At 31.4% G+C, this 14,901-nt stretch overlaps 1 protein-coding gene across 3 annotated transcripts; it reads right to left on the bottom strand.

Annotated features, from left to right (window-relative positions):
* Positions 1-2,389: 2,389 nt before the first annotated feature.
* LOC108909864 (fork head domain-containing protein FD2-like) lies at positions 2,390-14,143 on the bottom strand. 3 transcript variants are annotated; one of them, XM_018714298.1, is made up of 3 exons: positions 14,048-14,143; positions 10,117-10,679; positions 2,390-2,631 (listed from the first exon to the last, which is right to left on the bottom strand). In XM_018714298.1, the coding sequence occupies exons 1-3, from the start codon at positions 14,091-14,093 to the stop codon at positions 2,485-2,487; spliced, it is 756 nt and encodes a 251-aa protein (XP_018569814.1). In that variant the 5' UTR covers positions 14,094-14,143; the 3' UTR covers positions 2,390-2,484. The 3 variants fall into 3 exon arrangements, with proteins under 3 accessions (XP_018569814.1, XP_018569813.1, XP_018569815.1); XM_018714297.1 differs by having other exon boundaries at positions 2,390-2,637; XM_018714299.1 differs by having other exon boundaries at positions 2,390-2,637; positions 13,925-14,074.
* Positions 14,144-14,901: the final 758 nt, after the last annotated feature.

Here is a 14,901-nt window from a genome sequence, read left to right on the forward strand (position 1 = left end):
GAAGAACCAAATTTGGTACACGATTTAGGTTTATTACTGGTCTTCTTTGACTGTGATTTAAAGTTAATTGAAGCTCTACAAGGTGTTCATTGGGGATGACTCACCTCTAAAATTGTTCAGAATTTTTTTTTTCATTGACCGAATTGAAAAATAGTAATATTTTGGACACCCCTACATACACCTGCCCTGTTAGTTCTTATGCGGGACACCCTGTATTTCTCTAATGCAGCGGTCGAAATTTTAATAAACATTTTATTCTACAAAGAGAACACTAGGTGTAATCGGCGTCCATTTAACACTCGAAGATGAGTTTCCATTATGTGAGAGAATAGCGGTCTAGGACGTAGATCTTGCTGGGCTAGCAAAGTTTTAGATTTACGCCAGCTCACACCACCGCATGCGACACAGAAGACTAAGGATGACTTCTATTGCCATTCCATTGAATATATTATCTGTGGAAGATAAAGCTCCTCCGTACACAAGCGTTACTTAACGAAATGTGGCGCAATTGAAATTGCAAATCACTGAATTAAGGTGGAACTTTACGGTGAGTATATTCCATATTCCTCCCATATTCCAGACCAAATTAGATATGCACATGATCTTATCTGCCGGCTAAATACGTGCATTCATTTTCCGTACGGGTGCTTCTCTCGTTAACTACCGCCAACGTCATGGAAAACAGTTATTTATATAAATGTTACTTTTGGAGTATTATCAATCCGGGTTTATTGAAATTTATGCTAATGTATGCATTAGCCATGTTTGTAAGCCACAGGACGGCTATTTCGCTTGTTTACGTTGGTGAAACTGAAATTTTGAATAATACTGAAATACTGGAGTCGTATCAGCATTTCTTTTACTTCAGAAACAGCCAATTTAATTTCAAAAGACGTCATTTCAATGTCATCTTAGTAAACATAATGTATGAAGGTATTGTTTGTATTTGATCGATTCTATTTTGGAAACATTGTTTGTAAATTGTTTTTCACAAAACAACAAAAGTGTTTTATATTCATTAGTAATGTTCAACAGTTATCAACTGTATTCTCTGACGCCATAAAGGCAGAGTAATGAGTTTTGAGGGTTGTTGATATACCAAAATGTACCTAAGTAATTCCTTACAACCTCAAACAACTTTTCTGACTGTTACATTAAAATTTCAGTATAAAATGAATAAATATATTCTCAATATCTGTAGAAGTTCAAAACTGTTGTTTAAATCTGTAAAAAAAATAACGGAAAATAAGTTAGTGAGACGAAAATTGAGGCAAAATAAATGCATGTAATATAGTTTCTTAGTAATTGATCTGAAATAAATAAATAAATATCAAACAAATTTATGTTGAAGTCACTCTAATTCAAGTAAAATATGAACCAACCTATCATCAGGTACTTTTAAAGACCTTTAACTTACTTTTAGAGAACTATACTGACTATACCTACAAACAAGTACCTTATTTATATTAGCAGAAAGCCAAAAGCGTTCAATGACTGTATTATTTTGTAGTATAACTTTAACATATTTTATTATCTCTAGTTTTCTACCTACTCTTTTATTTTTCCTATCTTGTCTACACATTTTATAAGCCTCAATATTTATCATTATGACAGCGTTTTAGACAATCATTTATCTATAATTAAAAATGGCATAAATAGGTTTTACAAAATATTTTTCTACGTTGAACGTTATTGAATTTTTAAAATGTTGTAACAAATTTAATAGCACAAATTATATATTTACTTATTTATCCACAATCACCTTATAATCGGACTTTTATCCACACATATGAACCATCTAAAGTGATACTTTATCCACTAGTGGAATAAAGTCACTTATTTCAGTAGTATTTTTATATGTTCATAGGGTTACTTCAAGAATAAATATTGAAATCACAAAAATAATTGAGAATTATGGCATAAGCAGGCTACCACTGACATCTGTAAGTTTTATGTTGAACTAGCAGCAACGAAAACGTAGAGTTCAGCTTCTACCAGTTTTACTTTTCTTAATTGCCATATATTAGCACTTACAAATACAAATCTAACATCCTGCAACATAAGAACTATATTCTTTTATGTTTAAATTGTACTAACAAGTAAATACCATGGATTTGGGATTTGGAATGCTGGGAATTTGTAAAAGCAAATACGTATTTGCAATAATACGCATTTCATCTTTATATTTAACGAATATCTAGAAAATATAGCTATTTTGCTGAAACTGGGTTAAAATTAAGTAGCAGAGTCACATTCCATTTAATAAAAAAACACTTTATTTTCAGTAATAATATTTTTACAGCGTAAAATAATCCTAGCCTAAAATTCGCGTAAAATATTTATTTAAATTTAAATATTACGATAGGCTCCTATAAAACCAGTCATAAACAATTTTATTTGTTGAGAAATCCTCAAAACTAATACAAATAATTTAAATCACAAAAACATGGCAACTTCAAAGAAAAGATGAAACGTCGTATTTATTTAAACAAGTTTATGACTGGACTCGTTACTTTTAATTAAATTCTCTATGGTAAATAGACTGGAATTTTTGTTTCTTCTCGACGTCTCGGACACGTGCTCCTCGCCTTCTGAGAGCGACTCTGCCGTTCTTGTGACTAGAGAGAGGGCCTGTTCCTGGAAGAGATAGAAAAATAAATCCTGCAATGCTTTATACTCGTTTTACGGTAGATTAAACTACAAACGTAGCCGTTTCTCCAGGGTACAAGACAATGGCGATACAAACCAGTAGTATTAATTAATGGTCCCAGAAAAATGTAAACCTGAGTCTGTTTTCAAAAAATCAACAGAGAAAGCGTATTTTAGCAGTAAACGCCTCAAAATTTTTAAATATTAGGGACAAGAAACTATCCAATTTTTTAAGGTTGTTAAAGTTATTAGACTTTCTAAAAAAAAGCTTCGATTATGCTCTGAAATGTGGGGTTGCCTAAAATATCAAAATAGATAGATAACTGGAAAGAAAAATCGAGAGCATTCTATTTACAAAAATTGTTTAGCCAACCGAAAAAACACAAGATGCCTATACTTGAAATTTTGATGAATCAAATGATAATTAATATCAAATATCTACAAGGTGTAATTTTAGTTAGCAAGTTGTGGAGAACTTTAAATTTTTGAAAACGTCACAAATGTATCGAAAAATATTTGACATTCAAAAACCTTAAATGCACTGTAATTTGTAAATGAAGCAACTTTGACTTAAGATATATTTTGGCCCAATTATCATGTTTTGACTTCAAGATTAAGTTGTAACATTTGACATTTGTCCATCTGAGTAGATATGACTTCATTTAATAAGAATTTGCATTCAAATATAGAAGAAATAAATCGGTCAAAATCTAAAAAAATTTTTAAATGCGTTACAGACTAAAAAGGTGCAACACTCTGTATGTACGAAAAATCCCGATAGCTCTTGAATGATAAAAGTGTTTGAATTGAAATTTGACGTAGCGCGGCCTGTTTAGCGAAAGGGTAACTGTTATTTATTAAAAAATAAAGGAACCTTTGCAAAAAAAATATTTTATTTGGGGTTACAAAGCAAAAAGAATAGGTCTCGGCTGCAAATCACTGTAAGCTTGTGATCTGTTAAATTAATGAAACAATGCTTTTATTTCAGTATAAAAACAGAAAAATCACAGTGAGAATTTTCCACGAAATAATAAATTTACAGAATGTATTCAAAATTTTTGTTCTTAAACCAAATTTAAAGATAATATCTCTATTATATGTGGAGAGAAAGGCTCCTTTGTTTGTCAGTAGACATAATGCAGCAAAGATATTTAAAGATATGATATATGCTTTATAGGTTATATCACACCACCATTTGGTTGTTCCTTACAAAGAGGACATTTCTAATAAAAATATCAAATTAGACTAAACGGGATTGAGCTCCACTATGCAGGGTGATTCACAAATGGTGACCATGAATCCACGTATTCTTTGGTGAATTTTAAGGGGAGTCTTTCCTATAAAGTTTTTATCTAGGACGTTTCGTTAAAAAGATACAGGATGTTAAACTTAAACTATATTTTTAATTTTTTTAAACATAACCCTGTATAATTAAGATTCTTAAACATATTTTAAATGTCTCAACCAAATATCGTTCATGATATAGCAAGACAACCTAACAGACATAAATGTAAATGCCTATTAACTTTTCAAAATGTATAAGAACCTTGCGATATATTTTTGTCGTTGTTTAAAAATATTGTCTGCAAGACGTCAAATCTATTAAGTTTTCCTTGTATCAATATTTTCCTGGCGAGATTATAAATCAGAGCGCAACCCACCAGCCATATATTAAAGACGTTCCCGCTCTATAATTTAACAGACTATTATTTAGATTTTATAGCAACTTAAACATCTTAGGGTTAACATAAAATTGATCTATTGTAAACATCTGTGAAGAAATGAATCGCAGCTCACACAATGGAGGCTTTACAAAAGCCGAGGATTACAGATTGTTTGTTTTGACGTGAACTTAAAAGACAACAGCACTGTTTTACTGTATTGGATCTGGATCACTGTAGGTCTGGTATCACCTGCAGAGGGTCGGGCCTGGCGGGGTTTGGGGTCGCGCTTTATTAGGAATTATTTCAGGTGGTTCTAGACCCCTAAAGAAAACATGAAAAAAACATTGTGTTCATTTAAAATTTTGCGTTGATAAATTACTAACAAAAGTAATATCACAAAAGAATGTAATTTTATCAGAAAACCGAACATTTTTCAGAGTTTGCTTTTTCTGATCAAATCGTGTAATCTTTATTTCTTTTTTATACAGGGTGATTCACAAATGGTGACTAAAAATGAAACCTCGTATCCTTTGGTGAACTTTAAGGGGAGTCTTTCCCATAAAGTTTTTATCTAAGACGTTGGTCAGCATTTGTGAATCACCCTGTATAATTATCTTGAATCTTATGCATGGAAGATGTAAGGATCATAAACTATTTTACCTTTTTGAAAGATGAAATCAAAACAAATATTTATAAAGACAAAACCATGTCTTGAATGACGTTTGAGAGGAATATTTCACGAACATTTCAATATTTTAAAATGTAATTTTTGTCACAGTAAAACAACGATAAAGCTTCATGAGGCTCAAGCTCGAGTTTTATTTTTTTTATCGAAGAATTTTTTGAATATCTTTTTCAGTTGCAAGGGGTACAAATAATCACTCCTATATTTAATTTTTGCGTAGGTAACTTTTTCCGTTGCCTTTTTTCGTAAATGCAATAGTTTTTGAGCAAAATTGGCTTACAGGATTTTGCCTCGTAGAAGAGATTTTATTGCGATAAAAATACATCAAAATCGAAGAAAATAAATTGGAAGAAGCCTTAAATGGAAAACCATAAAATTTCATAATTTTTAAATAATAAAAAAAAGTTTCGTAAGAAATTACTCGTAACGGTTATTTTTACGTTTTAGAACCGAAGGGAAAGAGCAAGAAATTATCCAGTAAATTAATTTCACAACTTTAGACAGTTTTTGGGTTTTCAGTTGTCATACTTCATACTTTTTTTAATTGTGGCTTTACTGAATTTTTTCTGTAATAACACTTGAAATAATTTTGGTACCTATGTATCTTACTTAACATTTTATTTTTAGTTTGAGAAAATATTTGTAGCAATTTTTAAGTTTTCTTTTTATATAATATTTTTCATAAAAAAGAAATTATCAATGTCAAACCTGTGCTCTATTTTATAAATAAAAACAGAAAAGTTCTTCAAAAGTTATATAAAACAATGAATTTAAAAATGATTCTCTTCGAGTATTAAATTTATGTAAAATAGCATTCCCACTTTAATGAATTGGACCACCACATGAAAACTATTAAAATCGGTTTATTCGATAAATATTTCAACACTTACAAGTACAAAGTGTCGAAATTAAACACGAGATACACAGAAATTCGACATTAGTAATGGAAGTAAACAGGAAATCGTAAATATTTTTGCAAAATAAAGGCGTATTTATTAGCACAGGCTTTAAACCGAGTTTGTTATTGATCACAAAACCACCACCTTATGACAACATAAAAAGCTAATCGGACACCCTAGGTTGCTTTCAATTATTATTTAACTTCAACGGTTGTCTCAACAAATTGCTATTCCACTTTTTTCAACCATATGGTTCGAATTTATTTTAAATGCAGCGGATGGCATTTATTAGAAAATTTAATGCTAAACATAGAGGCTTAACAAATTATAAACCTATTTATTTTATTGCCAAGTCTATAAACAAACAAATTAACCAAACCTGAAACATTTTAATTGCTACTAATACTAAAACTTTTCCAAATATGATTTTTTTAAATAAACAACTTTCCGTAACAAATTTGTCCAAAAACTAGGATTATAAAGCCGATCAGAAATATTGGAGAGGTTTTTCATTGTTTTGTATATTATCGATCTATTAGGACAAGCTAAACACATGTTAGTTATAAAATTAATTATAATCTAAAGTGTCAACAACTTACATTTACGACGATCTTAGTGTATACAGCCTCCATGTGTTGTTTATTTTAGGTCTGATAATGGCTTTACCTTTTATGGCAAAAATTCATCCTTCTGTACGTGGCACTATCGACACAGCATGTCAAAATCGCAATTTGGCACGAAATAGTACTCAAAATTGGAGAGTATGTAAAACATGTCGAAATATGATCAAAATCTTAGTAGAGTTTTTATCAGTGGCGGCCCCTAAGAGAGATACATTCCCTTGAAGGGATCACTCAGGAAACAGTTTTTAATGCATAACTTCAAAACGGTTTGATATTAAATCACGAAATTTTGGGGTTGTATTACTATTTATCATATTTCAACATATTTTACATACTCTCCAATTTTGAGTACTTATTTCATTAACACCTTGTATATTTATCTGACAACGATTGAAATTCAATATAGTTTAAAATTCGCGACCCTTTCTATAAAATGAATCAGGAATTATACAGATTTGCTGCGACAGAAAATTTTGCTTTCTTGTAAATAAAACTAACAGACAGAAACAAATAAATTGCTCTCAGAAGAATGTAGAACGAACTTATATTGTACATCCAAAGCTGAATCATTTAAACCAAAGACTGCATCAATTCAAACAAATCTATTCTAACCCCCTGATTATATTCCATCCCATTAACTTTCTTTCTTTCCCTAATTATAATCAAATATTTGAAAACTATTAAAAATGCATTATAATTACTTTTTAAACGGACAAAGCACCGGTCTTATGGCGCTTTGTAGAGGAGATCCACTTTAAGTTGTTTTTATGCTATTACGAAGGGGACGCGTTGGGAATTATTTGAAACAAAGCTAATTAAAAATGTTAACTCTGCTATTCGAATTAAAACTTTTGAGAACCTTGCAAAAAAACCAGTAACTTCCATTTAACAACCCTTTGTCGGCAGAATGGGGTGAGAGTGGTAAAAACAGTTGTACGGAATTTCCCTTGATTTAATGATCACTGGGATTTCAAATCATAGGAAAAATATTGTAGAATAAAAATATTAACTAAAGTATTAATAGTTTTATACAAATAAATTTCCCTCATCTTCATTAAATTTAGCTCGATTCATTTAAATTTCTATTGCCTCTCTGTAAAAGTTTGGCCAAAATCTGTTCCCTTTCAACAGAATTCTGATTTTATCTATTATACTTCAAGTGACACTTATGTTCCAACATTGTGTTTCCTTTAGATGCTTCCTTGTCAGTATATACCCTTGTATATAGAGCAGATAACTACTTGCCAGATATTCTTCTTCTCCTTTACTCTTGGTCCCCATCTGAAGGTTCCCTCGATATTCCTGTTCGTGTAACCATTTCCTTTTATGAGCAGATCGTAGGTGCAATTTGATCCAAATGATATCCTAATAAATTTTGACATTAATTTATTTATAAGTAATATGGATAGTCTTATGCCTGATTCACTCAGTAATCTGATCTCTGTCTTTTAAATTTTTACTTTATATTAAAAAGTTAAAACATCAGACCTTTTCTATCTGCACAGCGTTTTCATATATCACCTATTAAATGTAAAGTAAAAGTTTTAAACAAGATAAATTTGCTTTATTCTTATAATATTACTCACAAATTAAGAAATGTCTTTGTACCAATGTTGCCAGTAGAAAACCCAAAATGAGTGAATATAGGAAATTGCTTCAAAATTAATTTGCCGAAATTAAACTTTGTCTAGATGAATGCTCAGTCAATTTACAGTATTGGAAACGAATTTTTTCCATTGATTTAATGTACGAATATTGCTGCACATTTCCCACTTTCCCCTTCTATTTCCCGAGCTGTAAGTAAAACATATTTAACAAGCTTGGAAACAAAAACGTACTGTTAAAATTAAGATAATTTGTTTCATTCGTATACATTATTATCTGCCGAACAATATAACAACAGCATGCTTCGAAGAAATACGTTTTCTAGATTGTCATTGAAATCGATATTGGAGTTCAGTATCCATACCAATTCATAAGAAGTAGACGTACAATATTTATAAAGCCAAACGGCGATTACAAAAATATTTATTAAGGAACAACAAAATAGGTATTTGGCTACCAATGACAGAAACCAAATTGTTGTTATTTATCCACCAAAGTCGTGAAGGATTTTCTGGTGGCAAGCTAAATAGGCATAGTTAATTATTATCTAGTCCATTTATCTGTTTAAAGTATCTAAATGATTTAATTTTGTAATATTATGATAACTATGCAAAATTGAATAAAAACGTAACTCGCTTCTGGAATTTTAAGAAAATTTTATAGTGACAAGTAAATAAACGAAATATTTCTTGGTTTTATTAGTTACTCGAATTGTAACTGTCTTCAACTTATAGATAAATCGGAAAAATATGCAATTATGACATTTTAAGATTGGTAGATAGTATTTCCCTGTCATTCATCTTCTCGTTTCACGATGGCACTGAATGACGTCACGCATTAGCATTATTTAAAACATTTATTTTGCGCGATGCTGACTTTGCAACCCTTGCGGTTCCTTTGATCTACCTAGCTTATAACTATGGATCAAGTTCATTATTTATTCAGTTATTGTCCAGAAGTAATACGTATCTCATAACTTTGACATTATTGTATACAGCGTGATGACAAAGTTCGGAACAAAATTCATAACTTCTATACTGAGTGATCTTTAAAAGAACGCCGAGACAGGTCGATTTTGTTCTTGGGAGGGGTATATTTTAAGATGATTCAGTTGTATACAGGGTGACCCATAAAAGTTGGACGGCCAATAAATTTGTTTTTTTTATGGAACACCCTGTATATTTTTTCATATTCTGATAAAGTTTTGTCTTACCAATACAGTGATGTAAGGTTTGATTGGTCTATCTCAAATAACAAACGAGATATTGCGTGAAAATGACATTTATTTCAAAAAATTTCATTTTTTATAAAAGAAATTGTACTTGGAAACGAAACAAATGCAAATAATTAACGGAAAAAAAAACTAAAAAAGTTTGCATAAAAATTATTAAATTTCGTTTTTTGGTCGTTGCTTAGAAACAAAAACACCACTGTTCTAGCGTGACATTTGCACAAATTAGTACGTTGTATAATATTAATAAACTTTGCAAATTTATCACTGAATTTTTTGGAGCTTAGAAGGAATGGCACATTTAACTGAACGTGAAAGGATAGAGATCTTAATGATGTTTGGATATGGTGATAAGCTACGAACCCATGCGAAAACATGAGCTGTTTAATCAAACACATGCTGACAGACTACCAATTGCACGATCTGCGGTGAATAAATTGGTCGCCAAGTTTACAGACTGGATGCGTAAGAGGTAGGACACGATAAGGTCTACCTCAAATCGCTGAAGAAACCAAGTTAAATATGTTGCTGGAAATTGAAGAAAATCCCCATCAGCCAACAAGACAACTAGCTCTGAACAGCAATGTATAAAAATTTATGAATTTTGTTCCTTTTGAGAATTTTTAAGAATTTTTTTTTTAAACTCAAACCTCTAAGAGGTTTTTTATATTTTCACTACAATATTATATAAAGTTATAAATTATTCATAGACATTTATAAAAATATATGCAAGTTGCCCATTTGATCCCCCAGACCTCACCTGATACATGTTAGCAGTACACTCAGCGATTCTCTGCCTCCTCGTCTTCCTCCTGCGGTAGTTGCCCTTCTCGAACATATTGGCCGCCTTGGGGTCCAGCATCCAATAACTGCCCTTCCCTCCGGCCTGCTCACCGCCCCCAGGCGACACTTTATCCCTGGGCACTTTCACAAAACAGTCATTTAAACTAAGGTTGTGTCTGATAGAATTCTGCCAGCCTTGCTTGTTTTCTCTGTAGTAAGGGAAATTGTCCATAATGAATCTGTAGATCCCGCTGAGGGTCAGCCGTTGCTTGGGCGAGGACGAGATGGCCATGGCGATGAGGGCGATGTAGGAATAGGGCGGCTTCTCCGGACGGGGCTGCGCCACCTTTATCGGCAGGGGGAACCACAGCTGGGGGTAGTACGGGTTGAAGAGCCTCTGCGTCAGGAAGGGGTTGTGGGTGAGGCTGGTGTGGACGCAGTCCGTGAGGTGGTCCAGGCAGTAGCAGGGATCCAGTTGCTGGAGAGGGAACATCGTCGGCTGAATCGAGGGGTCGGTCGTCTTCGCGAGATCCCTTAAATCTGTAAATACTTTTCATTTGATCTTTGATACACATGTTACAAGTTTAAGTGTAAAGTATATGGTCCACAGAAAGTCAACTATTTCATAAGACATTATTTTTTTTTTCAGTTTACCAGGAGCAGGCTAAGCTTTACAACTTAATGCATAAATTTTTAACACCCTGTATAATAAAGACTTTAAAATAATAAATCTGGGTAGCTTCACCTTAGACTAAAAAAGATGCTCTTGTTTATTGTCGATAAAATGAACCGTTTACGAGAAAAGAATAATAAACGAATTCATGATTTATTTTTAATAAAAAAGGAACATAATTTCTATTCTTTTTTTTAACAAGCTATCAGGTCTCGTACAAATTAAAATAATAATTTGTATAAACATTTCTTAAACTTACAGTAGAAAAAATATATTTAAATACATAAATCAGTATAATTAAATGACGTACTAAACTTACCTACTTATTATGTGACAGTTAAAAATACTATTTATTTGCCTGTTGTTATTTATTTACTTTGCAACATTTTTGTTGTTGACCCAATTTTCATATATTTGTATGTAAACATAAAAATACTATACCATAAAATTTTATATTTTGAGGCTTTCTGTAAACCTAAACTAAACTAAAGTAAATGGCGGATTGTACATCACAAATTAACACGAAATATCCCTATAAACCTGCGCCCAGAAACGTTTCATTTCGATATACAGAGTCTTCAAAATTAATAGAACCATTATGTGGTTTTAGACCCGGGTCGATAATTTTTGAAACCAAAAAAAATTATAGTAGGATGAAACCCATTGGAAAAGAAAGAGAATATAACAGAAATGAAAGAAAAAATAATTCACGCGCGATCTGAAGTCGGGAAGGGGAAGGGGGTGAGTTTTTAAGGGTAAAAAACGGTTTATCTTGATTTCCGGAAAAACTACAAGTCTTATGGAAAAAAGTTAAATGGCAAAGTTGTAGGTAATAAAAAGATCTACAACTTTTGTGTTTACACTTTTTTCACATAACCTCAAAATTTATGTGAAAAATTCAAATAACCAAGTTTTTGGTTTTTTGTTTTTATCTTTTACAAACAAATTTTTTTTTACGAAATTTGGTGAAAACTTACCTATTCATGTCCCAAACACGCTGTAATTTTTTTGATTTCAAATATTTATTTTTTCACCTTATTTTTACTTAATATCGAAAAAGCACTCTAATTTTCAATCGAAAATTCTCACGTCAAAATATCTGCTTTTTGAAAAACGTTGGTGGGCTTTTTCTTCGTTGAAATTTCTACTTTCTGATGGTGCACAAAAAATATACATTACTATGGTAAGTTTTCTCAGGAAATGCAAAGAAGCGAAAGAAGATTCTACAACTTTCTCAAAATATTGTAGATGTCTTATTAAATATTAACTTTATTAACTTATTTGGATGTTAATTATATTAGTATATTTCGACTTGTAATTTTTTTGTTTATCAATATAACATGGAATCTTACGTTTTTCGAGTAATTAAAGTGTAAATTTTAATAAATAGCTCAAAATTGTACATAATGATTAGAAAAAAATTTTCGGATTCTAGTTCGTTTCTTTGCATTTCCTGAGAAAACTTACCATAGTAATGTATATTTTTTTTACACCATCAGAAAGTAGAGATTTCAACGAAGAAAAAGCCCACCGACGTTTTTAAAAAAAGAGATATTTTGACGTGAGAAGTTTTGATTGAAAATTAGGGTTCTTTTTCGATATTAAGTAAAAATAAGGTGAAAAAATAAATATTTCAAATAAAAAAAATTACAGCGTGTTTGGGACATAAATAGGTACCTAAGTGTTCACCAAATTTCGTGAAAAAAAAATTGTTTGTTAAAGATAAAAATAAAAAACCAAAACTTGGTTATTTGAATTTTTCACATAAATTTTGAGGTTATGTGAAAAAAGTGTAAACACAAAAGTTGTAGATCTTTTTATTACCTACAACTTTGCCATTTAACTTTTTTCCATAAGACTTGTAGTTTTTCCGGAAATCAAGATAAACCGTTTTTTACCCTTAAAAACTCACTCCCTTCCCCTTCCCGACCTCAGATCGCCCGTAAATTATTTTTCATTTCATTCCTGTTATATTCTCTTCCTTTTCCAATGGGATTCATCCTACTATATTTTTTTTCACTTTTTACCATTTTTGAAGGCTTAAGCACTGGTCTATTTATTCCAAGTTACAAAAAAACAGTTGAGGAGGCCATGTAAAAATACTTTATTTCAAATGGTTACTTGAAGAATAACTATTTTATTTCACAACAAATTTAGTATTCTGACGATTTATTAAGATATTAATCTAATTCAAAAAAATCCTATCGAATAAAGTCGAACAACATACTTCGATACCAGAAATTTGTTTTTTATAAGTTCATAAATTTACCAAAATATGTTTAATAGCGAATTTACGGTACACTTAAAGCCCTTGTTCTTAAAAAATAGTGTATTTTCAAATAACGACTTTGGCAAGAGTTTTGTGTTAAACGATCCCTTAATTTAATTAGTCTAATTTAAGAAACTGAATTCATTTAAAATCGAGATTTTAGGTTAACGCATATCAATACTGAAATTTGAAGAAAACAAGACACAGATTATTGATCTGTTACAAATAATATGTCCAATATGTCTACCAATAACACCAATGCAAACTTCGACATGTTGATGAGAGAGGACCAAATATGCTGGAAAATTTATGATTTTAGTCATCGGCAATACGTTTTCACATTCAAGCTCAAAACTCGAATTTTCTGTTTAAGGCAAATAAATAACAAATTTGGCTGTTGGACGTTATATAGAATCATATCCGAGTACTAACCCATGAAAATTTACTAGTTTATTTTGTCGCTTAGGAAAAAAGGGGAAATTAATTCAGATTGAAGTTGAAATTCTCTTGAAAACCGTATCATAAATCCAAATTTTACAGGAAGGAGAAATATAATAAACATTTGGTCTAAATACTGGGCAAAAAACCATAATTAAATTTTATTGAAAATTGGATTAGTTTGTTTTAGTATACATATTTACATATTCACGTCCCATGACTTTTCCGTGCGGCAAAATACTCAAATCAACCAACAATTGCGAATGAAAACAAAAACATTTAAGTTTTTCGCATATTCCTTATAAAAAATATTCCATATAGCTTCTATATTTAAAAGTCTTTATATCAAAATTAATGAATGAAAAAAAAAATGTATGTACATCAACTGCTTTCATTTCAATTTACCTACTTACTTCCTCCCACGAACGCTCACACTAAAACTAGCACCCAGAACTACCTGATCTAAATATAATAGAAAAAATGGCACTACACTAGTTACAGAAATATACAAAACTGGTACCACATTACCTAAATCATACGACCCGCGAGACGTGCAAAAAGGGCGACTCAGCATCTGATTGACATTACTCAAAGTTTGGTAGCCGCGCACACGTCACTTGCGCATTTACATAAAAGTCGGAGCTGGAGCGTATGAATCAAACTGAAAAATCCGTGGAAATGGCTTAAGTCTAATTTGCCCCTTCCACTCGGTGGACGCCCCGAAGTCTAGTGAGCTGAGGCGGTGCCTTGGCAAAACATTGGTCTACTAGGATATAATAACTGTGACAATTGGTAAACATTTCTGGCAATAAATAGGCTTAGTTTGTCATTAAACACTGTGTAAATAAGTAATGTGTCATCATTAAAGGCTTATACGTTTGTTATTTTATACTTGTTTAAATGGGGACGCGTTTGACTTGCTGTTTTGATTGTTTTTTTGGCGCGGGGAAGACTTACGAGTATGAAGTGAACGCGGTGGCATGTAGGGGGCGGTACGGTGTTTTCTCACCTGTGTTAATTTTAGTGTTAATATTTTTCCGGGGTTTGTGAATTATTGGATAGGGACGGCTTGTTAGCGGGTGTTGACTTTTACCTTGGATAAACAAGTCCAGAAATTGATGATGTTTTGAAATGTGTTGTTATTGGGTCGCTAACCACATTCTAAAATGTATATATGAGTATTTAGAGCGACTAAAAGAAATATTATGAATACTTTGACAAATACAACAATGAGAGTTGCTTCCTCACAAAGTAATAAAGTAATAAATAGTAAGTAATAAGGAATAAATCTGCATTTTAGTATTAAACACCTCCAAAATGTCTATTTCTATCGGAATATACTACTTTGAAAGCTGAGTATTAATTGAACTTAAAACAAAGAA

Source organism: Anoplophora glabripennis, unplaced genomic scaffold (assembly GCF_000390285.2).
Source record: "Anoplophora glabripennis isolate ALB-LARVAE unplaced genomic scaffold, Agla_2.0 scaffold28, whole genome shotgun sequence".
Classification (NCBI taxonomy): Eukaryota; Metazoa; Arthropoda; class Insecta; order Coleoptera; family Cerambycidae; genus Anoplophora; species Anoplophora glabripennis.

Excerpts from the sequence above, each read along its gene's own strand:
- LOC108909864 (XM_018714297.1), bottom strand. The coding sequence starts at position 14,093 with ATGCTGAGTCGCCCTTTTTGCACGTCTCGCGGGTCGTATGATTTAG. Across the intron at positions 10,680-14,047 it reads TCGCGGGTCGTATGATTTAG|ATTTAAGGGATCTCGCGAAG; the intron begins GTAATGTGGTAC and ends AAGTATTTACAG. Across the intron at positions 2,638-10,116 it reads GTACTGCTAACATGTATCAG|GAACAGGCCCTCTCTCTAGT; the intron begins GTGAGGTCTGGG and ends TATCTCTTCCAG.